This window comes from Penicillium citrinum (assembly GCF_028827155.1).
Source record: "Penicillium citrinum strain IBT 23319 chromosome Unknown utg000003l:1.0-4596430.0:1.0-4598250.0, whole genome shotgun sequence".
NCBI classification, from domain to species: domain Eukaryota; kingdom Fungi; phylum Ascomycota; class Eurotiomycetes; order Eurotiales; family Aspergillaceae; genus Penicillium; species Penicillium citrinum.
In genome coordinates this window covers 4,463,514-4,486,255 of record NW_026622688.1, presented here as the reverse complement: position 1 = coordinate 4,486,255, position 22,742 = coordinate 4,463,514, and the positions used below count along the sequence as shown (strand labels likewise).

The 22,742-nt window shown below is 46.3% G+C and overlaps 10 protein-coding genes across 10 annotated transcripts; 1 reads left to right on the top strand and 9 right to left on the bottom strand.

Moving 5' to 3' along the window:
* Positions 1 to 35: 35 nt before the first annotated feature.
* On the bottom strand, positions 36 to 1,992 carry N7469_004919 (thiamine pyrophosphate-binding protein; the record flags this gene model as incomplete). The annotated part of the gene is made up of 4 exons (XM_056643839.1): positions 36 to 1,133; positions 1,185 to 1,381; positions 1,432 to 1,664; positions 1,733 to 1,992. 4 exons carry the CDS (start codon positions 1,990 to 1,992, stop codon positions 36 to 38), a joined length of 1,788 nt encoding a protein of 595 aa, XP_056503251.1.
* A 496-nt stretch (positions 1,993 to 2,488) lies between these two features.
* N7469_004918 (uncharacterized protein) lies at positions 2,489 to 3,477 on the bottom strand (the record flags this gene model as incomplete). The annotated part of the gene is made up of 3 exons (XM_056643838.1): positions 2,489 to 3,062; positions 3,120 to 3,357; positions 3,411 to 3,477. The coding sequence occupies 3 exons, from the start codon at positions 3,475 to 3,477 to the stop codon at positions 2,489 to 2,491; spliced, it is 879 nt and encodes a 292-aa protein (XP_056503250.1).
* A 497-nt stretch (positions 3,478 to 3,974) lies between these two features.
* Positions 3,975 to 5,312, bottom strand: N7469_004917 (uncharacterized protein; the record flags this gene model as incomplete). Its single annotated transcript, XM_056643837.1, has 1 exon — positions 3,975 to 5,312. The coding sequence occupies one exon, from the start codon at positions 5,310 to 5,312 to the stop codon at positions 3,975 to 3,977; it is 1,338 nt and encodes a 445-aa protein (XP_056503249.1).
* A 1,099-nt stretch (positions 5,313 to 6,411) lies between these two features.
* Positions 6,412 to 8,050, bottom strand: N7469_004916 (uncharacterized protein; the record flags this gene model as incomplete). The annotated part of the gene is made up of 2 exons (XM_056643836.1): positions 6,412 to 7,288; positions 7,323 to 8,050. 2 exons carry the CDS (start codon positions 8,048 to 8,050, stop codon positions 6,412 to 6,414), a joined length of 1,605 nt encoding a protein of 534 aa, XP_056503248.1.
* A 3,686-nt stretch (positions 8,051 to 11,736) lies between these two features.
* Positions 11,737 to 14,172, bottom strand: N7469_004915 (putative DNA helicase; the record flags this gene model as incomplete). The annotated part of the gene is made up of 5 exons (XM_056643835.1): positions 11,737 to 11,821; positions 11,888 to 11,948; positions 12,041 to 13,473; positions 13,542 to 13,574; positions 13,631 to 14,172. 5 exons carry the CDS (start codon positions 14,170 to 14,172, stop codon positions 11,737 to 11,739), a joined length of 2,154 nt encoding a protein of 717 aa, XP_056503247.1.
* Positions 14,173 to 14,569: 397 nt separating this feature from the next.
* N7469_004914 (endonuclease III domain-containing protein) lies at positions 14,570 to 15,874 on the bottom strand (the record flags this gene model as incomplete). The annotated part of the gene is made up of 1 exon (XM_056643834.1): positions 14,570 to 15,874. One exon carries the CDS (start codon positions 15,872 to 15,874, stop codon positions 14,570 to 14,572), a length of 1,305 nt encoding a protein of 434 aa, XP_056503246.1.
* Positions 15,875 to 16,086: 212 nt separating this feature from the next.
* pex4 (putative ubiquitin conjugating enzyme (UbcJ)) lies at positions 16,087 to 16,681 on the top strand (the record flags this gene model as incomplete). The annotated part of the gene is made up of 2 exons (XM_056643833.1): positions 16,087 to 16,249; positions 16,344 to 16,681. 2 exons carry the CDS (start codon positions 16,087 to 16,089, stop codon positions 16,679 to 16,681), a joined length of 501 nt encoding a protein of 166 aa, XP_056503245.1.
* Positions 16,682 to 17,244: 563 nt separating this feature from the next.
* Positions 17,245 to 18,159, bottom strand: N7469_004912 (putative GPI anchored cell wall protein (Dan4); the record flags this gene model as incomplete). The annotated part of the gene is made up of 1 exon (XM_056643832.1): positions 17,245 to 18,159. One exon carries the CDS (start codon positions 18,157 to 18,159, stop codon positions 17,245 to 17,247), a length of 915 nt encoding a protein of 304 aa, XP_056503244.1.
* A 1,067-nt stretch (positions 18,160 to 19,226) lies between these two features.
* Positions 19,227 to 20,435, bottom strand: N7469_004911 (tyrosinase family protein; the record flags this gene model as incomplete). Its single annotated transcript, XM_056643831.1, has 4 exons — positions 19,227 to 19,707; positions 19,773 to 20,198; positions 20,253 to 20,356; positions 20,433 to 20,435. The coding sequence occupies 4 exons, from the start codon at positions 20,433 to 20,435 to the stop codon at positions 19,227 to 19,229; spliced, it is 1,014 nt and encodes a 337-aa protein (XP_056503243.1).
* Positions 20,436 to 21,733: 1,298 nt separating this feature from the next.
* On the bottom strand, positions 21,734 to 22,379 carry N7469_004910 (YbhB/YbcL family Raf kinase inhibitor-like protein; the record flags this gene model as incomplete). The annotated part of the gene is made up of 2 exons (XM_056643830.1): positions 21,734 to 22,327; positions 22,377 to 22,379. The coding sequence occupies 2 exons, from the start codon at positions 22,377 to 22,379 to the stop codon at positions 21,734 to 21,736; spliced, it is 597 nt and encodes a 198-aa protein (XP_056503242.1).
* Between the last annotated feature and the right edge of the window lie 363 nt (positions 22,380 to 22,742).

Here is a 22,742-nt window from a genome sequence, read left to right as displayed (position 1 = left end):
CCCCTTCATAGAAATTTTGTTTAACATCGATCCTTTTACAACTTATAATGAGCCCTAGGGATGTTGTCATAGTAGGGGACAACCACATAATTTGGATCATCTGTGAGCCCAACCATCGCACTTGTGATAGGATGGATTGGCTTATGGTCCACAATCAGATTAACACAACTGGGTCCCGGCTGAGACTGAAGACACGAAACTGTTCTTTTTATATCTGCAATGCGGGCTAATTTTGTCGCTGCGTTCTGTAGCCCGGCAGCCACGACATCGTATTCAGTTCCAGAGCTCAGGGAACTGATGGGCCGTGCGGGATTTTGAGCACCGTATACCAAGTCTTGCCCGTTGATGCTCATTCCCCACCGTGAGTTATTAACAACCACCGTCACAATGTTCAGATTGAAACGCTTGTATGTGTCTAACTCCATAAAATGGAAACCAGCAGACCCATCACCTTGTATGTTGATTACCTTGCGCTGTGGGGCTGCGATTGCAAGCCCGAGGGAGTATCCGAATCCATTCCCTAGAAAGCCCAAATAACCGGTAGCTGTTATGACTAGACTTGGTTGACATTTCCAAGCAATGTCTCCGACCCAAGCCGATGCTTCACCTCCGTCCAAAACGATTATACTTCCTGGTTTAATAGCAGAAACGAGATTTTTGACAGCATGATAAGGATGCAGACTCCCAGATGTAGTTTCTTCAGGTTCCTTCTCAAAAGGTGACTCGGAGGAAGCCAAGTTGAGTACGGCCTGGACCCATGGCACGTCAATTTGGCCTTGAAAATTCCCTTCCAGTCTTTTCCAAAGTGCAGATGTGAAGGTTCCGGCATCACTTACAATACCAAGATCAACTGGCAGAGTGCGTCCAATGTCGCTTCCGTCACAATCGACATGGACCAGCCGACAATCTTCTGGAATGATAGCGGAACTTCGACCTCCGAGGAACATGCCCGTTCGGGCACCAAGGAGGACGACCAGATCTGGTCGAGCCAGCTGTGCAAATGGAAGTTTTGCTAATGACCCCGCGGTTCCGTTTGCCAGCATATTGGATTTCGGATTGTAGGTTGCGAATTTTGAGGTGTTAAAAACAGGAATATTGAAGGACTCAGCCAACTTGAAGAGGTCTCCACGGGCCTGTCAATAGTTAATTATTGATACGAATGTGGTGAATCAAATATCTTTTACCAGTGGGCTTCTAGATCCGGTTCCTGTAATTATCACAGGTCTCTTTGCATTTGCCAAAAAATTGGCCGCAGCTTCAACGGCCTCTACGTGCGGAGCCGGGGGGTATGAAGGAGGTGAGTTAATTGAGCCCCAAGAGATGAGTTTTGGATTGATGGGAGAGAAGAGAATATCAATTGGAAAGTCGAGAAGGACAGGGCCTGTAAGCACTTTTAGTATACCTGTCCTTCCACGAAACTGCCATGCCTACCTGGTGCTCCAGAATGAGCGACTCGAAGAGCATGAGATACAAGCCGCGGGCATTCTTCAGGCGCAATGACACGATGAGCAAATTTAGTCACTGGACGAGCGGCTACAACTTGATCGATTGATCCCTGAAGAGAATTGTTTTCCGTGTCACGAGTTGGAGGAGATGATGTTATACAGAGAATTGGACTTCGATCACCATATGCTGTCGCCAAGCCGGGAAGCCCATTAGAGAACCTATATGAGCATAAGCTCGATCCCTAAAGTAGCGATAGATAAAAGACAGAAGAAAATTGACAACGAACCCGCTGTTCGCAGTTACGAAACACACTGCTGGCTTGTTGCTCATGCGAGCGTATCCCTCAGCTGCCTGGACGGCTACCGTCTCATGTCTGGTATCGACTAGTCGAATGCCGACAGCCTCACAACCCATGAGAAAAGCATCTAAATGACCACCATGAAGTCCAAAGGCAACCTCGACGCCAAGGTGTTTGAGGGACTGGGCAAGTAGATCGCCACCCGTGAACTCACGCCCTCGGGGTTGATGAAGAGAAAACCCAGGCATATTGATCTTACTAGCGGTTGAATTATGTCTACTGCAGCATTCGAATACGTGTACCTCCGAGTCCCGAGAGAAGTGAAGCCTTATTATCTATTTCCTGATCAAACTCCTCGGTTAACTTGAATCATGCAGTCGCCGATGTGGAGAAGGAGGGGGTGCCGAGCGATGCACAATGATCACATAACTTGTCTTTGTATTTCAATGAATTAGTCTAGCAACGTGCGGAGATCAGCGGAATTGAAGATGCTAACGAGTGTTGGTTGCATCTGCAACAGTTGATTGCTGATCTACCATTAAGTAGGTACTTATGGTAGATCAACATTTATACTATAATTGCTCTATATACCTAGTAGGTATAATTATTGAGACTCCTGAATATCAAAAACCGCTTGGAATCTGCATAAAAGCCCTAGATTTATCACAAGGCGAAGTGTTCACTAAATGACCACGGTCATATCCATGTATTCGATTTCATCTTGCTTCATATCGGTTCAATGCATCACTTGTGGTAATGTTGAGCCTTTCTTAGCTCTAGCATCACCCTCTCTTCATCCGCCGCATTTTCCAGAATAGCCGCAGCGCTAGCTAGAAGCCCTTGCTCAGATTTATTAACTTCTCTGTAATTGCCCTCCCAGCTATAGATGATTTCTCCAGTTCTAGCAGTATCTGCAAGTAGCAGGACGACACTCCGAGCGACATCCTCAGGACTTTGTACGGCAGCACCAAGTGATTGGATTAATCCACCAGGAACTATGCCGGTAGATGTCCAAGACGGTGCAATCGCATTCAAGCGAATATTTTTCTGTTGGAGCTTACTTCCCATTCCGCGTATCATGCCCAAAACGCCGTGTTTGGTAATAGTATAGTCACCAGCCGAGAAATTCTGGAATGATGAAGCAGATGCTGCTAGAACAATGCTTCCACCAGTACCTTCAGGACGCTGGCTTGCAAGCTCGCTCATATAAGCTGCCGCTAACCGGGTAGTGTAGATTGGCCCTAGAAGGTTGATATTAAAGGTTCTTAGGTTTGGTGGTTCTAGTTGGCCATTGTCGTTGAGCGTGACATCCAGGAAGCTGATATGGGATCTTTAATTTCTGAACTCAGTAGACAAGCAATTTTAAGCAACTTACTCGGTCGTTGGGCCGATGCCTGCGTTCGCGAAGACATGATCGATGCGGCCATATAACTGCTCTGCGTGATCGAACATGGAACGAAGACTTTCCCAATCTGACACATTTACGGTCAAAAAGCTGAATTTGTCTGCATTTTCGAATTTCGGATCTGGGGCATTCAGGTCCCCAACGATAACAGCGGCACCCAAATTAAGGCATAACTGAGCAGTGGCTCGACCAATCCCAGAAGAACCGCCTGATAGCTGGGAGTAAGTATGTGTCCATCTTAAAGAGGTATCGTTGTATTACCAGTAATCAGGACAACACTGTCTTTGATGCGCCCAAGGATGTCGTCGTGGATCTTGATGTTCGCCATAATGCCAAGTTGTAGGTAGTAGCTTAAGGAGCCTCTGCTCTCATCCAGAAAGCAGAGACCACGTATAAGTACCGAGGAGGTGCCAGGATGACCGAGGTAGCATAAATCACAAAATGAGGGACATGACTTGATTGCCGATCATTCGAATGCGACTATTGGGAATACAGGATTGCTCCGCACCTTGGCTTAACCTGGTGGGGCTGTGCACGGCTACAAAGAAAGTACTTTTAGTAGTTAGTTAGTTAGTGCTTAGTTGTAACATATACCCCTCGTTTTATATTGAAAATAAGCTAGAAGTTACTAGCGGACCACACTAGCAACCAATGCGGCAAGACAGCAGGTGACTGATGGATCTATTTGGAGTGTAATCAAAACAGAAACAAAGCTCTGAGAATTATCCTAACTGTCCCAGAGAGACAAAATATATAAATAATGATGCACATTGCTCTGTAGCTGGACATGGTGATATCACTTGATGGCTGAGTATTCAGGGCTTGCTATGGGAAGAAGTCCATCATCCTTTGTCGGGCTTGCTCTACTTGACCCTGGACATCTAGATTCCAAAGCCAATGTAATCTCTCTTGAAATGTTGCTTTCAACTTATCTTCGTCATCTCCAACACCGTCGAAGCATAAGCAAAGAAGGTAGGCATTCTCTTTGCTGCTGGTTACAACTCGTTGACTGCGAGGTCGCCTGATTTCGTCGTATGCCCTAAATGCAGCGACGGCATGCTCTTTGGATTGAACTCGAATATCACCGAGTAATTCAGCAAGAACATGGGCATCTTCGATGGCCTGCCCAGCACCGGCACCCTGGTGTGGCGTAGAGGCATGTGCAGCATCGCCGAGTATGGCGACTCGTGATCGACAAAATGTTGAGATATGCGGATGTTCGAAGATGGCCCATTGTGAGGGATCGGGCATGTACTTCAAAGTTTCATGTGAGGTCAGTTTCAATCTGGTTTCCTTGCTGCCAGTAAGATCACTTACCTCCACGAGTGACTTAACATATCGACCCATCTTACTCGCATCTCGTTTCATATCTTCGCGGTTCGCAGGTCGAACCCAAGTATCACAGTCCCATTTGTCGCTTAATATGTAGAATCCCACATTGACCTTTTCAGCGCGCATGATCGGATACGAAATACCATAAGCTCCATCTCCAATGTAGATTGACGAAACTCTTGCTCGCTGATCGCCGACTGCTTCTACCATATCTGCCATATCCAAAACAGCACGGTACCCATACATGCCACTATATCTCGGTTGGGCATGCTGAGATTCCTCTGGCAACATGAATTCTTTCACCTTTGATTTGATTCCATCGCACCCAACAACAATGTTAGCTGTCGCTATTGTACCGTCTTCAAATGTTAAATGAACGCCATCACTCTTCTCAACAAGACTTTCCAACCTTTTTCCAAACTGCACAATCTCAGACGGAATCAAACTAACTAATGCATCGAGGAAGTTTGCTCGACGCAACGTAGTCTGACCAGACGGAAGTGCTTTTAAATCCATCAACAAATCCCCTTCTTTTTCACCACTAGCCCAGATGATCTCAAACCAGGTCTGTCGAAACCTTTCATACCCAGGGCTATCGGCGTGAGTAGTGACCAGCGAATCATAGATCTCCCGGATCTGAGGATCAATCAATGGCATGGCCCGATGTGCTGCAGGTCCAATCGAAAGACCTAGTCCGATCTCCGCAAACTCAGCGGCTGCTTCGTATATTTGCACGGGGACATTTCGTCGAAGGAGTCCTGCCGCCAGGACAAGACCCCCTATCCCTCCGCCGATAATGGTGACGGTGAAATCTTTTGATGAGGATCCCATCGCGCAATAATCTTCAGGACTACCCAACGACTGATGACGATATAAAATAGAGATTTATAAATGCGTTCACTTCCAAGCTGGAGGGGATGCTATGTTCTTCATTTCTATAAATTGAATAATCCCATGGTGGGCAATTGCGGGGGTCTTTATCGTTCCGTTCCGTTTTGCGCGGGGAACCAATACGAGGCTGTCCAATGGAAAGAATCATGTAACAAAGCTGAGAGTAAGTGGGCTTTGAAGAGGATACTCCGTCACCTCTTAATCAAAATGAAACCATTATGATATTATCATCTTGCAATTTAAGGCAGTATTTGCTTGTTCATAGTGGTGATCGAGCAAATTGCAAGCAACCAACAGATGATCCACTGTCAGCTTGGCGAGGCTTGCCAACGACCGGTGTCTTGATTGGATGGACTCGAGTTGTACACAATTGTTGGACCCATTGCAGGGACACCGGTCTCTTATTTCTTTTTTTTTGGTCCTTCGTGCTGTATTACCTATTTGATACTAGTACGGTGTAGCAGGGCCATAGGCATAGTGGACCGCAGGAATACAACCACCGATCAAGCAAAGCAAAGCAAAGCAAAGCAAAGCAATATAGCGAGCAACGATAGTCAGCCTAACTTCAGGAACTGGCTACTTTAGAGATATATTGAAAAGAAAATGGTATTGTAATGATTGGTCATTATGGTAATGAAGAAAAAAACGCGATCCTGTCGCGGGAATAGAAGGAGACTCAAGCTAGCAGACAATAGAAAGTTGGCCTCTCCCTTTTATGAACGAGTATTTGATAGGGTATCTTCTCTATGGGAAATAATATTTGAATGGGCAGAGGATCTATATGACATTAGCCCGGTTGCTACCAACAGCGAGGTACTTTACCGAGTTCAGACTCACATAGTGGACAAACAGGTCACGAGGCCCAGACAGAATCCAAGCAATTTCAAGAATGGGGTAAGTGACAGACTTGGAAGAAGTGTGTATACTGTCTCATCACAAGTACTGAAGAAGTGAAAGCTTGACTACTAATTGAGTCAAGTCATTGGTATTAGGATCGAGAGTTTCCAAAGGACACCATCACCACAGTGATACAATGGAATCAAATCATGGGCGGCGCAATTGTCCGTTGTCCATGTCCGGAATCCCATTTCGAAGGAGGGGGTGGGGGTGTATCTGCTGTATGACCATGAGGATCCCAATCCGAGGCATTGTCATAAGATATACCGTGCTTCTCATCATCCGATCGAAGGGGTGAAGATGGATCCGAGTCATCCAGTGCGCGACGAAATCGAAGAAACTCCTGTGAATCGACATTATGGATCGGATACATGGTGCCAAGTTCCATAGAATGCAATGCTGCACGTTGAATGTGACGGAGATCATCTCGCAGGGTTGCAACCTGGCTTTCCAGATTGCGTCGTGCGGTCTGCTCGCGGCGAAGAAGAGTGACTAAAGTGCTGTATTGCTCGATGGAGACTCCATTGAAGTCAGATAGCGAAGTCGCGGATGGAGCGGGTCGAAGAGTACGCGAGTTCATTGTATCAGGGCGGATGGTACTGGTACTTGTTGGTCGTACTGTTGGTAGAACTCCTATTGGACTTGGGGACTCGTCACGGTCAACAGAGCCGGTGAATCCTGAAGTCTTGTTGCGCAGGCTAGGGGAAAGTGAATCCGTAGAGGGACTTTGCTTTTGGCGGGATGATCGCTCCATGTTTGGATTCTCATTAGAATTCGTTGGGTTGCCTTGCATGCGAGCAATAGCAAATTCTAAATCAATCATCTTGACCTCCATAGTATTCAATCGTTGTTCCACGGTCAGACCGGTGTCTTGTTGCATAGTATGAACCAAACTACTCATATTTGGCGGGAGGCTCATTTGATCAGTATGTTGTTCGGACTCAGCAAGCGAAGGCGCCGCTGATGCACGTGTTAAACTGGTCACCGTCGTACCGGTGGAGGGTCTTGCTGAAGGATCACTAGCGGAAGATTCATCGAGAGGTGGGGAGAGACCTTGAATTCAAGGCGGAGTTTGGTACAGATACTGTTCGGGTGGGAAAAGCTACTGCGGACATGGGCCTCTCAGCAACGAGTTCTCGAAGTGCATCAGTACTTCTTGATCGTCGGCGATCTTTAAGTAGACTGCGTCTTAATTGTTGGTCATTGGTATGTGGTCGGTCCTCGTGAGGATCAGAAATAGCACTCGAGGCGACTGCATAACGAGACTCGTCATCTGAAAAGATCACACTAGGAAGAGTGGCACGTCGCCTCCGCGAAGGTACTCCATTTGTAGGCAAGCAATCATGACTTGAGCCAGTTGGAGAAAGATGGTTATCTGCAAAGTGGAGGTTCTCCTCGGAGAGCGGACTGCTCCGTTTAGATTCTGAAGGTGTAGGAACTGCCAGGAACGATTTGCCTTCTAATGGACCCGAGTGACGCCCCGAGGAAGAATAGTACGACTCGATCGGACTCTCTTCAACGCCATCTGCCTGACTCTGCCGTTTCCTATTGAATATCTTCCGCATGACTGTTTTGAGAGTACTTCCAGTCCGACGATGTGCTATTGGTGCATGGTGAAAGTTGATTGGGGGTAGAGCAGTATCATAGTTGTTTGTGTCTAATGAAAATGACGCAGGGTTCGATGCAGATCGTTCTCCGCGCGCCGAGGATGATCGTGCACGATGACTACCGATCGATTCGCTCCCGGCGCTGGCGATCGATCTCGTTGGATGTCTCGACATGTCGTGTTGATAGGGTCCTCGTCAATAGTTGCTTTGGAATTGCACCTTGATAAGCATTACAAGGGAATGTCGTCGCAGCACGTGGTTATCAGATCGTCGCAATTAGGGAGAACCCGATATAAAGAAGGAAGAGAGGACGCGTGAAACGGATATCGAGAGAAATACTGATTCTATATGAAACAGCACTACTAGAGCGAGTGTTGAGAAATGAATAGGACTGGGTATAAGGCAAGACTGCGCAGCAGTTTCGAATGATTGGAATCAAGGCCAGGGGATCGGACTGTTCTAGTCGATTCGCGGGACAATCGAGAGAGACTAGATATTTCAAACGGCGATTAGAACTAGAATATCCACATGAGTTAACTCCAGTACAAACGACGACTCACAAAAAAGGGTATCTTGAGGATCATAGTTGCAATGCACGTCTCCAGTTCCACGGTAGCGGCGTTTGCCAGTCTCGGGAATGAACCGTTGGGGAAACACGGAAAAGATGTAAACTAATTTGGTAAAAGTAAACAAAGAGAGGTCAAAAGAAAATAAAATAAATAGGTCAAACGAGTGTAGGAAGATAGTCGGTGAGAAAAAAAAAAAAACCTCGAAAGAAAGGTAAAAAAGAAGGGAGAGAGCTGCCGCAAGCTTTGAAGACATGAGATGAGGAGAGGAGAAGATTACGAGACGAGCTTCTCAGCGTCTAAAGGAAACCCCACAATTTCTGCAGCACAACCGGACTGCTCAATCTGGTTGTAGGCCCGTAGAGAAAGTTCAGACCAAGTAAGAAGAGGGTCAAGCGTGAACAGGGCAGAGAGCCACACTAAGGAGGGTAACCTTTCCACTCCCAACCTTCTTACGCCATCTCCCCCCTCCAAGCCAGATGAAGGCAAGATCCAGAACGTGAATAGGGGATCCCAAGACTTCCAGGGGGGTCGAATCAGACAGCGACTGAACGGTGGCCCTCATTTCAAATTCTAACGAATGCCGCGTTGGACCCACGAACCGAGAACTAAGTGGATCCTCCGAGATGAACGGCCGTTTTGAATTGCTTCCAGCTGCGCCCAGAATTACCCCCGAATAGTAGCGATCGCCCCCCGGGGAGTTCGATGTATGCTTTCCTCGGTTGATCGTGCCAGATTCACGTCAATGGCAGCGACAGGGTCAGCCTACAAAGATTCAGAGGTAAGTACTGGTTACTATTGATCTAAAGCCCTATACATGCTCAATGGATCATTTCCTTCTTTTGATTATCGCACATGTAAATCATCACTTGATATACTACTGTATATACCTATCAAACTCCACTTTCATTGCTGCAGTGTGTTGTATATAGTACATACATCTGTAGTTGTCAAGCATAGTCCACAGTATGGGTAAAGAGTGGTTACATGCTACAAAAAACAAAATAACTAGAACGGAGCGTCGCTTTCATCATCATCGCTCCTCATCTCAAAGCCTAGAGAGAAGGTCGAGCAAGTTTGATTTGGTTGGCCCTGGTCTCCAAGAGAAGTAAAGCATCCTGTGTACCCAGAGTTCCCAAGAAGAACTTTCCCCATTCTTCTTTCATATTTTTCACGGCTTCAGGCAGGCTCCGCGAATCAAATCACCAAACAGTTCTCAGAAATTGGATCACATAGTGGTGATACAAGTCTCTGGCCGCGGGTCGAAACTCAGACCAGGTCTGAATTCCAGAGGACGGTTATCGATTTCTCCCCATGTCGTCGGAGAATACGGAGAGATCACCCAGAACATATTCCATGACTGTATCAAATGATCGTGCGGCCCCTGAGTCGTTTGCGAATTTTCTTTAGACTGTCGTTCAGTCGGCGCTTTTTGTTCTCTAGCTCTGGTTTCTATATTCTGGAGACTGGGAACGGGAAATTGGATTCCTGTCAGTCATTTTGATGGCTTGCGGACAAAAAATGAATCCCATAGTGATTTTTCGATGATGATAAACCAAAAGATCGAGGTCTGGGAAAAACAGTTTTCATTTTTTTTACTGCTCTATCTACAATGTATTTTATCACAAACTCTACATTGTAACATTAGTTTGAAACTGCCCTTCTTTCTGTCATTCTTTCTACGCCTCTTTCTACCATCTCCGAGCCTTCAGAATGCATCAATTGATCTATTGATTACATTTTATTAGTACTAATAGTAGATATTATATCTATACTTCATTGATATACTGCACAGAATGACGATATTTGAGTACGAAAATAGAATAGTTAAGGATTAACTTTAATAAGGTTTCGGTACAATATAAATCGAGCCAAATTGAATTGGGCTTGGAAAGTTTCCAAGGGCGGGCCAGAATTTTAGGGTCATCGGAGAGAGGACGAACAAGGTAGCTGCATCGCCAGTCTGAAACACTACATGGCACGGTATTGATCGCAGATCCCGAGCTCTTCCGCACAGACGTTGGGATGTTGGGCTGCTGTTCCATGCTGTTGTAAGGCTGGCGGGACATACATAGTATATCTGCTCGTATGTGCAAGACGGAGCCTAACAGCCCAAACATCAATGTACCACGAAACACCTCATTTAGCTTCATCTCCTTCTTTCGTGAAACTTGAATCAACGAATCAACCCTGTTCACATTGAGAAGAAGAGGTCAAGGCCACCTTGCCTTTGCCCGTTTTGCCCATTTTGCCCCTCACGCTGCACCGCTTCCAGTAATTCTGCTCCGATGACTCCGCGAGATCTTCCTTCAAGCGGGATCTTTCGATTTCCCGTGGATGCCATCTGCGTGACTTGAAACTACCTCACTACCCCACCGCCTGCGTGGCTCGCCCAACACGGCTCGAATGCGCCATGTTTCGGGCCGAAGGGGCCTCACAAAGAGTCTGGAGGTGGTGAAAGATATTCTCGATCTGGTCGTGTGCTACAATGAATATTTGCCCTGTCGTGTACAGTTGGCGATCGTTATTGCATTCCATATGTGCCCACATACTATGTACAGTAGAGGTACTGTTTCGAAGCTTAATCCCATGATAAGCAGCTAAACCCAAAATACAGTAAACGCTGCGTAAATTACAGATTCTGCGTATACATCGTAATGATAACTCATTCTTGTAACTAACTGTATAGTTACTACAAGGCCGAGAACCAGGACTGAAGCTTCTAATCTAGAACCCTCCATGCAATTGAGCAAACTATGTCACCGTAAAGGCAGTAATACTGGACGATTTAAATTGTGTCAAATTATTGTAGTACAAAGTCAATTGCTCCATGTCGATTAGCAGTAAGAAGAGTTTAAGTTCACTTTCATAATGCCCTAAAACTCCAGAGCACATCTTGACGGGCTCCTACTTGTCATTAAGCCCCTTATCGTCTCACTGATTCCATTCCTCACTATCAAGCATGGTGAGTGAAGCAGAAAACGCTACCAAAAGGGCCAGTCTGTTCACGTGCATTATGGTTAGCTATTCTAGAGGTAATATGGGAGGGGGCATAGCGTACTTGAGTATCAGATGCTGTGCAGCATATACCGTGAGTGTAACTCATGTGGAATGCAATACCGACCGCCACTGTACGACCATGCCAGATGGTCGGTGTATCTGGTTGCTACATTATCATCCTGGAAATATTTCCTCACGCAGGATTCTGATCAATTGATAACTTGCAGAAATGCTGGACTGGTGATTGTTAATTGGTGACTGAATTGTTAAGCAGATTCAAATTCTCGTTTATCCTTAGAGAAGATCGCCCGCATCTGGATATCGCAAGTCGGCATGCTCCTCCAAAAAGTCCATCCAATGTTTGAGAAAATCACTACCCCTGTAAGCCAAAAGAAGATAAATTAACTCAATTCTGGTCCCGGAGATGCACAGACATATCACTCACCGACTGATCGTGTCAGAGTCCCCGCAAATACAAAGATGCCGCTTGGGTCGTGTCATAGCCACTAGTAATAGCCCCGCGTTAGTCTCTTGTCATGCACGGGACGCAAATCGTCTGATTCAAGAAATAGGCGAGGGGTCGAGGGTCTCGACTTACCATTGAGTCGTCGTTTTTCGCCAAGAAATCCTACTTCATGCTCTGAATTGCTGCGGACTAAACTCACGACAACAGCTTCCTTTTCACGGCCCTGGAATCCGTCGACACTGCCAAGTTCAAGACCTGGGTATTTCTCCCGGAGCATTTGAGACAGGAGTGCTAGTTGACCGTTGTACGGAGTGATCACGGCAATATCTTCTGGTTTGATCCCTGCTTCCACTAGATTATCCACATGCCGAGCCGCTACCAAAGCCTCCATCTCATTGCTTTTGCTCTCCCCGAGTAAAGCTTCCTTTTGGCCAATTTCTTTGTCCTCGGCTTTTTCGGGGAAATCACCGCCCTGTGTATCCCAGAAGACAAGAGGTTCTTGGGTATCGTCTGTGCCCTGTGTTTCATATGGAAGATCTGCCAGTAACCGTGCTTTGACTTCATCTGCAGCTATCAATTTGGATTCATAGAGCTCATCGGACGGGAAGCGCATGATCTTCTCATGCATGCGGTACTGTGTGGTGAGCATCTGTTTGATTCCTGGGCCATGTAGTGACAGGAGACGATCAAAAAGAGTTCTTTCGAGTGAGACACCCTTCAAATGCTCTTTTTTAGGAGTCTCATCTTGGTTCTCTTTCTTCTGTTGTGACTTCAAATTCGTAGACTTGACTGTTGGTGGCAATTGCAGATGATCACCAGCCAGAACAACCTTTTCTGCCGACAGAAGAGGAATCCAACATTGAGCTTCGAGCGCTTGACTAGCCTCATCAATAATGACCACGTCGAATTTTTGGTTTTTTAACTGGTGTCCACCCGCTCCATGCAGGGTAGCAACAGCAACACTGCTCTCGCGGACGAGATTATCCACACATTTAGACTCTCGCTCTCGGAATTCCTTGCGCAATTGTTTTAGATCATCGTAGATAGCTCTTCTTTCTCGTCCCGTCCGTGTTTTGCGAATACTGGCTTGCTTGTCGTCAATTTCCTTGCGAACATCTTTCACGATACTAGCTGCGTCTGATGTTTGCGTGAGGACCTCGAGAGAATGTTCCAATACAGAAGGTAGTAAGCGAGCCGGATGTCCTATTCTGACGACTGGGACTTTCTTCGGTGCTAGTCGCTCGACAATATTATCCACGGAAATGTTAGAAGGCCCACAAACCAATATCTTCTTCTTGCGCAGAATCATCTGCATAATAAGCTCAATAATAGTATGTGTTTTTCCAGTGCCGGGCGGGCCATGGATCAGGGAAATATCTTTGCTGGCCAAAGCGAATCGGATGGCATCTTTTTGCGAATCATTCAAGGTGGGATCAATAAAGTCAACGGGACCTACATCCTCATAATCTGGTTGTAGTGGTGTTGTGTGTCCAAATGCAACTCGCATGAAATGTGAATGATCCGACTCCATCATTTTAGCCATTTTCTCCATCGTTTGTCGCATTCTGGGTAAAATTGTCAATATATCGAGACTGAACAACATATTTTTTTGATCATGAGAAGCAGATCCCACCGTCTATAAGTAACGTCGTTGGCAAGTTTCATCCTATAATGCAAATCAGTAAGCTCAACCACCAACAGAGCAGATCACAAATTACATACGCCCACAGCTTCTTTCCCCAAAGCTCCTCAATAGCTTCATCATCTTCCTTGGAAGTCCCACCACCTTTCCCTTGCTGACCAAATGCAATCCAAATAGCTTTATCGTTCACACGAGTCACCACGCCCTCAGGACCACCCTTATCCTTCGAGTCCTTTCCATCCTTGCTTTTATCTTTCCCAGTCTTCTTTGCCGTTCCCGCAGAGACATCATTCACACGAACGACATCACCAACCCGAATACCATGAGATCCCAGACGAGGCTGACCGTCTGGTGCTCTCTCATTATCTGATTTGGTTGAGACTGCAGGGTCTGGCGCGAATTCGCCAACAACCCGTCCTCCAAGACCAGTGCGGCATTGTGACAACACAAGACCTGTGAGGGCGTACCCTGTAGCCTGTAATGTGCGTCGGGTAGCTGGCGATACAGACGCAGCTGTAGTTGCAAGAGAAGAGGAGGAGACTTCGGCTTCGTGTTCGAGGAGAAGGAGCTGGAGTTGGGTTTCGGCGAAATGAGGGATTGAGATTGGGGTAGGAGGGGCCATTGTGCTGGTATATTCGATGCGCTTGCTATATAAAGATAAAAGAAAAGTGGTCGTGTAGCTGTGTAAATTCCAGAGTAGCTAACTCAGTAGCCAACTCAGTAGCAGTTTCGTGCTGTGTCAAGCTATTTACCTGTTTAAGCTGAGGGGAGCTGTGGTTCGGCGATAAATGAAGCTTCTATCAAAAATCCGGCGGGGTGACTTCATTGGTTAGTCATCTTATAGATCAGTCAACATGCAGCATTTATTAGAATATAACTGAAGGTATAGGAAGAAAAAGCAGATATATATATTTCAATTCACATTATGGAGTTGACAATATCCTATATTACAACTATATTATACCACCTAGGTAAGCAACCGTGTATATAGATGCTAAAGCCCGATGTCTCCAACCATATCATATAGCTTCAATCTTCACCTTAGCCTCATCAGAACTCCCTTTAACCTCAGTCTTAACCGACGAAAGTCCCTTAATCTCACTCTTACAAAGTCCCGTCCCAGCAAGATAACACTCGCCACATCTCCGTTTAACCGGTAAACAAACCGTCTGTCCCAATCCCACAAGTAACTTATTAATCTCATGCCACTTATCGCGCGGGAGCCATGACTGAAGCGCTAGTCGGGTTTCCTCAGGAGTCTTAGTCTTATTCCAACCCCAAAGATTGGTAATGCGATGGACGTGTACGTCGACTCCGATTCCCTCATGTTTGCCCCATGCTGCACTCATACAGAGATAGGCCATTTTGGGCCCGACACCCGGTAAAGACATCAATCCTTCTGGTGTAGATGGAATGTCACCCTCGTACTGGTCGCGAAGAATTTGCGCAGCTGATTTGATATATTTTGTTTTATAGTTGTGGAAGCCCACTTTCTCAATTAATTCGTTGAGTCGTGTGGGTGAAACGGCGAGTATATTGTCCAAGTTCAAGGTGCTGTCTTTAGTTGGTTCGGGCTTCGCCTCGTCATCCTCCAATTTAATCTTGACTTCATCCTCTAACTTTACCTCATTGTCGAGATTCGAGGTCTGATCTCCTAGTTCCGTGTGTAAACGCTGCATCGCCACCGCGGTGACCGTATCCTTGGTTTGGGACGAGAGCATCAGTGCGACGAGTGTCTGGAATCGACGATCTCTTGCCGATGACGCTCGCCAGTACAGCTCTGCACAGCCCATCGTATCCACTGGTGCAGTCGGGTTATCCTCGCGCATTTTTTTCACCGTATTATACATTGTCTCCCAGTTGGACGGTGGCTCCACGACGACTGCTCCGTCGGCGTCTCGTGTCCTCCGAGCAGGCATTCGCCGGGACTTCGCCGGGGTCCTTGGAATATTCGTCTCATCATTCACGATTTTCTCTTTTTTCACGGCAGGTTGACGTTGTTTAAGAGGGGCACGGGTACGGGCTTGCGATGGTAGAGGACTGGCATTGCGCTTTTGGCGTTTCGTAGGGGGTTCGATCAGGTCTTCGATGTCTGCTGTATTTGCAGACGAAAGGGAGGACTCATCATCGCTTCTTGGGGGCGATAGTCGATTGATTGACGCGATTGTCGGTATCGACTCAGTCTTGATGGTAGAGTCATCATTAAACGCAAAGTTGCGTAGTGCACTCGCACCGAGTGAAGAATTGCGTGTGGACCGACGAGCTGGAGGTGACAACGCCTCTAACACTTTGGCAGTATCTCTGGAAGTCCTCGATGTACGCATGGTGAATAATAATGGAAGTAGAAATAAAATTCCAGAGCAAAATGTCGAGACTGAATGATTTCACATGGCAAGTTGGTGAAGTGACAAAAGGCAAAAATGGTTCCCCAGCCTCGGTTCTCCCCGAGGAACTGTCGAATCGCAATCTCCACCTTTTTCTCCTTCAACATTCCTCCTCATCTTTCCCCCCTCCCCCCCTGCCTACACATTCCATCATGGCAGCTCCATCAGGTCAGACCACACAGAGACTATTGCGAGAACTGAAGGATTACTCGAAGTCGCCGAATGAAGCATTGTTGCACCTCGGTCCAGTGGATGAGGAGGATCTATTGCGGTGGGAAGCAGTCCTCAAGGGTGTGAATGGCTCACCTTATGAAGGTATTCCTCTAGCCTTCTCCTTTCTCTTCCTATCTTCCTATCTTCCTCGTTTCCTCTTCCTCTTCCTCTTCTATTTGCAAAGCTAACGAAATAGGCGGACTCTGGCATCTCCGTATCGCAATTCCTCCCAATTACCCTCTCGCCCCTCCGACAATCCATTTCACCACTCGCATCTCACATCCCAATATCTCCTTTACAACCGGCGAAATCTGCCTCACTCTCCTCACAACCGAACACTGGAGTCCCGTCTACACATTATCATCCACCCTCACCGCTATCCAGCAACTCTTGACAGACCCACAGCCCGATTCCCCACTGAACGTGGATGTAGCTGCTCTCCTACGTGACGGCGACATTGCAGGCTGGGAAAGTGTTGTGCGGTATTGGACAGGTGAGGAGCGGTGGCAGGGAAATGGTAATCTCATTCGATAAACAGTATACAATGCGTAATTCTACAGCATTTTTTTTTTGTTTCCGATGCGGAATATTCGTGAGATGGCGATCAATTCTATCCAGACGCACAGTTAATTGGCTCAGTTCGTGGAATTTTGCGCTTGGTGGCTTGTACATACCCCCGCTGCATATTTTGAAGATATCATGCTTTTATACAATACAAGATATACGATGCTTTTCAGAAACCCAAATTAAGAATATAGGCCATAGGCCAAGATGGAGAACTCCATTTATGTTCACTCGAAACTAAGATCTAGTCATAAGAGATAAGATATCATAAGAAGTAAGAACCATTCACGTGTCTTTTGGTGGCTTTCAATTTGATAGATCGTAGGACAGAATCGCGACAGATTCGGATAAGAATAAGGCAGATAAATGATCAACGCCAAAGGAGAGGCATAAGTCGGTCGTAGAGATCGTGATATGACAATCGTCATAGGTAAGGCTGAATGCTGATGCGAATTGGAGTAGGCTTAAAAATAGATGAACAATAATTGAAAAAGCAAAAGTCTTGGGTCACCAGGGTGAGAAGTGGAAAAGACTTAGAGAGCCATGGCGACGATGATGGCTCCGCCGACCATGGCTACAACCTCGCCAGTCAAGCCGGAGGTAGTCAATGCGGCAGCGCCAGTCTGCAGACTCGGGTGAGCGCCGGATCCAGTGGTGGTTGAGCTGTCGGAGCCAGTTGGGTGGACCTTGACGACGGTGGTCGAGGTCAGAGTGCTCACATCACCATTGGGCAAAGTAGTAGTCGCTTTGAACACAGAAGTAGATGAGCTTTCAGGTGTCTTCGTAGTGTGAGTGGTCTCCTTAGTAGAAGAGGATGACGAAGAAGTGGTGCTGATCGCAGTGCTCAAGGTGGTAGATGTAGACGAGCTGGAAGATGAAGAAGAGGTGGTGGTTGTAGTTTTGGGGGCGGTAGATGAAGTTGTAGAGGAGGAAGAAGATGAAGAAGAAGTAGTAGTAGAAGAAGAAGAAGAGGAAGAAGAAGAAGTGGAAGTAGAAGAAGTGGGAGGCTCAGTCGAGCTCGGGACAGAACTAGTTGTAGGAGCTGCAGAAGTGGTGGAAGAGTCGGAAGTGGTGGGTGATTCATTCTGACTGGAAGTGGTGGATTGCGGAGTTGCCGGAGCAGCAGTGGAAGAGCTTGACTCGATGGCTGTAGCATTGCTCTCTTGACGTTTGGCTAATTTGACCAAATTGGCGATCGATTGGTCTTCATTTTGTAGGGCTTCGGCAGCACTCAGGTCAGTCTCGAAGACGCCGTCACGGAATTTGGTGGATAAAGCGTGGAGGGCCTCATGAAGGGCATTGGAGGAATGACCTTGGACGCCCGCCAGCACATCCTCCTGATTAGACTCACGGGAGGTCTCATCGTGAATCTCGGTCGCAAAGACTAGCGATAAGAGCATCAGCGAGAGAAATAGTAGCTGGAGGAAGTTGAAGTTGACGCGCGACATGATGAGTGAGATGGGACCAGTGTCAACTATCAACTAAAAGTGTGTAATGGAAAAAAAAAGAGTTCGAGGGATGAGAGAAAGAAGAGGATAAAAGGAAGAGAAGCTGAAAAGAAAAAAAAAAGGCCGAAGAAAGAGAAGCAGGCAGTTGAGTATTTTAGAGTAAAGCAGTGAATACACCAGAGAAGAAAAGAAAATCAAAGAAAATCAAGAAATTCCATGATGAACTCCACAAGTTGACTTTCCACTAGTTTTTTTAGTTCGTCTTTTTTGGCGGGTGGCGGAGTTGGCGACGTTTGGAACTAGCAGATCGGCAGGTCACTGTAGATTCGATAGACTGCGTGTTTATATTTGAGATTTTGTAGATGATAATGATTGATTGATTATATTCATATCTTCAATCTCAAAGGAAAGGGGAAAGCTGCTGTGTTGATGGTATTTCCGCATGCAGCATCAGCATCAGCATCGGCATCAGGATTGCATCGCATCGTATCACACTGCCTGGCAGCACCACACGAGCTCCACTTTTCATTGGTCTGGTCTCACTGAACATCTCAAAATAGCATGAGTCGTGGGTGTCATCGTGGAGATTAGTACGTATTTTCTTCCTTGTCAGAATATTATCAGGCACTAAGGTACGGCCAGATCAGAAATTGGTTTCACCTGGTCCATGGCTTGATTGAGTGATATCCAAATAAACAGAACAAGCTGTACTGTATGAACAACACCCTAGTTACTGTACATAACTATTAACTATGTATGGAGTACTCGGGAGCTCCGATTGTTGAAATGGCAATTCGGCCCGAAATAAGACGGACTCCCGAGTTTCCCGATAATTCCCATAGGACAGGAGGAGTTCCTTCACCACACACTATCTTTGGGTTACTTCAGATAACTAGTCTAGTGGAGTACATACTATATAAATAACACTGTTGCCAAGTTAAATGCTTAAACTAGCTACGGAAACCCGTTCTAGCGGCAAAAGTAGTAATGAATGGATTGATTTGGTATGTATGTACAATCCTATGTGCATAAAGGATACCCAGTAAGCCATCCTTGCTGAAAATAAATTATGTAAAATATACACCAAACTGTTCTGGACAGAAACTCAACACAATGCTGCTTCTAGCTGTAGAGTTCAAGTGTATGAATAACACAATCCCCCCCGCGGTGGGACTCATGACCTCACGAATTCGGTGCGGCCGATCCAACACTCCAAATTCCATCACCGTATCGAGAGTAACCTTTTGGCCCCATGGCGGATTCAAGATTGTCGTCGTTCCATTGATCGCGTACCGCCGATTCTTCTCATCCTTGGCTTGCCAATTCGTCCATAACCGATCAAGCATACTGTGGTGCAGCATGAAGGCCGGATCCTGCGGTGATGCAAAGAGATCTTGCATCGCTGCCCCAAGACTAAAATGTCCGCCGCCATGCACACCAAATACTCCATCCGGTCGGGCCGGCCAGTGATCCATCGCTGTTTGGAATTGTGTGATATTTGTCGCGGACATCAGGTTGTCAATTAAGGTGTTGTTCGTGTAGTGTGTACTAAAAAAAAGTCCATTAGCACCCTCTCTCGTTTTCTTCAGCTAGCCCGGACGATCGAAACTTACGCAACAAAATGGTTCAAACTCCGATTCAGACAACGCGGGTTATAATCGAATTTAGGCTCCGGGAGCTCAGTCAATGAGACAATATTCCGACTGAACGGTCCAAGATGGACCTCAAAGTCTGCAAATGGTCCACAACCCTTGGGTACACATCCACCGCCAGACCCTCTTGGAATGGTCACATTGCCACCAGCCAAAGATTGTTCACCGGGATTGTATTCGCCGTCGCCAGAAAGAGATGACACACTGCAATCGAATAAGGGGCTTTTCTTGAGATCGTCTGCCCAAAGTGGCCAGTTCCAGTACGGCTGATATCCAGTGTAGCCACATTCATCTCGAAGGGCTGTCTCCCACAGATGGAGGAATCGACGATGCCAAGGTAAGAATAGACCGCTATAATGGACTTTCAGAGTTTGGTTGATATGCGTGCTATACAGTGTCAGCTCTGGATGTTTTGTCCCCCATTTAGAATGATCTACTTACGCAACGAAATCATCAAACCGGCTGCGAACCCCGGGGTAATCCTTTGTGGGAAGTCTTGGTGGTTTCCGAGCCAAACACTTGACTGCGTCGGTATAGTTGATTCGCTGGGCTACTGACAATTGCCCCCTTTTATGTATACGATTAGCATGGCCCGATCGCGGTACAAAGAAAATAACCTACCATTCTTTGCGAACAGTCGTCTGATTATTCTCGCAACTATGATGTTTGTGTAGGAAAGGCGAGGCGTTGACGGCCCCAAGCAATAAAATCAAAACCGTAAACCAGATCATCCTGTACAAAACTTTCACCCCTACCTAGTGAGAACAAACAATTCCTTCTTTCCCCTCAGAAAGGAAGGGAAGAATTCTTATATCCACGAGAATTTCGACATCCTGCACCAGAGGGTAAAACCTCCCCACCAACCAATTGGTTTCTAATTTCCCAAAACCTGTCTTGGTGCCTGTGCCAAAGTTCTATACATTAGTCCGCTGCAGTAGTCTTGCTTTAGTGAAGCAGCGAACTGTACCAAACCAGGGTGACAGGGACAGGGGGCTCGGGATTCCCCAATTAGCACAAAATATCTAAGTTGAACCATCTCGCATACGACGTATCTAAGAAGGGGGGAAGTCTCTTATCTTAAAATAACACATGATACCTATGATATAGGGCCAGATTCGAAGTTTGATTAAGTCCTAGCCATCAATTATGCTTTTGAACCAATTTTACTTGCAAGGGGTTCGCGGCATTTGTGGGGTTCGTTCAAATGTGACAACTCAACTCTCGGCGATCTTCAAGGGTCCATGTGGGTATGGAAGCTAGAACCGATGCAATTATATTATTGCGGGTCACTTGGCATTTGAATCTGGGCTTGTCCTGCAGTAAATTTTCCTTGATATTCTTGGCTCCCATCACACACACAGGCCGAGTTGTCCGGCCTTTGTTCTGGGTCTAGAGCTTCGGAGGTTCACCTCGGTATTGATCGAGATATTAGGCATCCAAATCGGGATGAGCATTCATACTACTGTCCATCCCTTTTGAGTGGCTCAATTATTTGCGGTCAGGTGTTTTGTAATTTTAAAGAAATTGACTGGCCTAGACTATGGTCATTATCGATGAGCAGATGCATTCGGGCTGTTTTTGGACTAATTTTGAGCATATAATAGTATTGTACTATAAGTAACTGTCATGTCCAAATGCTAGGTAGCAGTATACAATGCACAAGTGCCAGGACACATTGATTTTCCACAATTGACCCATGGTACTCATGGTATCAAAAATGAGCTGAATACACCGCTATGCCCGATGCCAATCCCACATCCTAGTATATATTCCTATAGAGATTCAGCCACGATGCTCACAACGTGGAATACGAACGCTTTGGTATCTTAACACCATGCAAATGAAACATCAACCCTATCATTGGTCTCTGCTATGTGATATTCTTTCAATAAATGCACTCAGCTGACCCAACTTATTATCCATCACTCCCATTTCCGCTCATACACGCCAATCCATTCGCCCCAACCAACCACACTACCATCTATCGCCTTTGCAATCTCTTCAATCGTAGGAAGAGAACTCAGCTTACTTGCATCAATACCCCGACTGAGCGCAACTAAAGTGAAGAAATACCTATGTTCCCCATGTCCTAATAACGGCCGAGGAGGAATATAGATATTCCCGCGACGATTCTTACCATATCGAAAACCCCCCTTCAACATATACTCCCCGTCCACAGCCTCGAAATCAGCATTCGTGACAGCCGTAGTGATCACCGGAATACCATAATAAATTCCATGAATGATAGGATTTGGCAAGGGTGCATCGGAATCCTCACTAACAAGAAGAAATTCTTTTGTTTCTGGGGATGCAGCGGGCCAGCTGAGAGATGGGAAGTGACCGGCCCCCTCGGCAGATTGATCCACGTGTAATTGCGATCCAGATGCTGTCTCAGACGTGATTGTTATAGTGGGCTTGGGGAATTGGTTAAATGCAGGTCCCTTTGTGAAAAGTCTTGCGTCGCGCCCTTTCGCATTGGAAAATAAGCGACTGAGCCCGTATTCGATGTATGCGGACTAGATGGGGTAAGTGGATGTTCAAAGGTACTGCGCCTGGTGGTCATACCATATTGACGAACTGGTTTGAGTTTATTGAATTGGGATAGAGTGATGCAACTGACAGGTGTGTGATTATTGAATGAAAAGAGAAAGAATTAAGCAGGTCTGATAATTGTCTTCTGAAGGCATTGCGAGGCTGCCGTGAACGGCCCGGTAACGGCAAACGTTTGTGCCTGGACTCTTAGGCACGAATTTACATGAATTGACTCATACACCAATACATAGGTGTAGAAAAAGGGCTATCAACGCTGAGAAGTAAGACTTATATCGGGATATAAGATGAAGTTCATCAAACGAAAAGAAAATGGTTAGATACTGAGCAAAGGAGTTGCGTCCTCGTGGGTCCCCAATACCCCCGGACTTGAAAAACTGG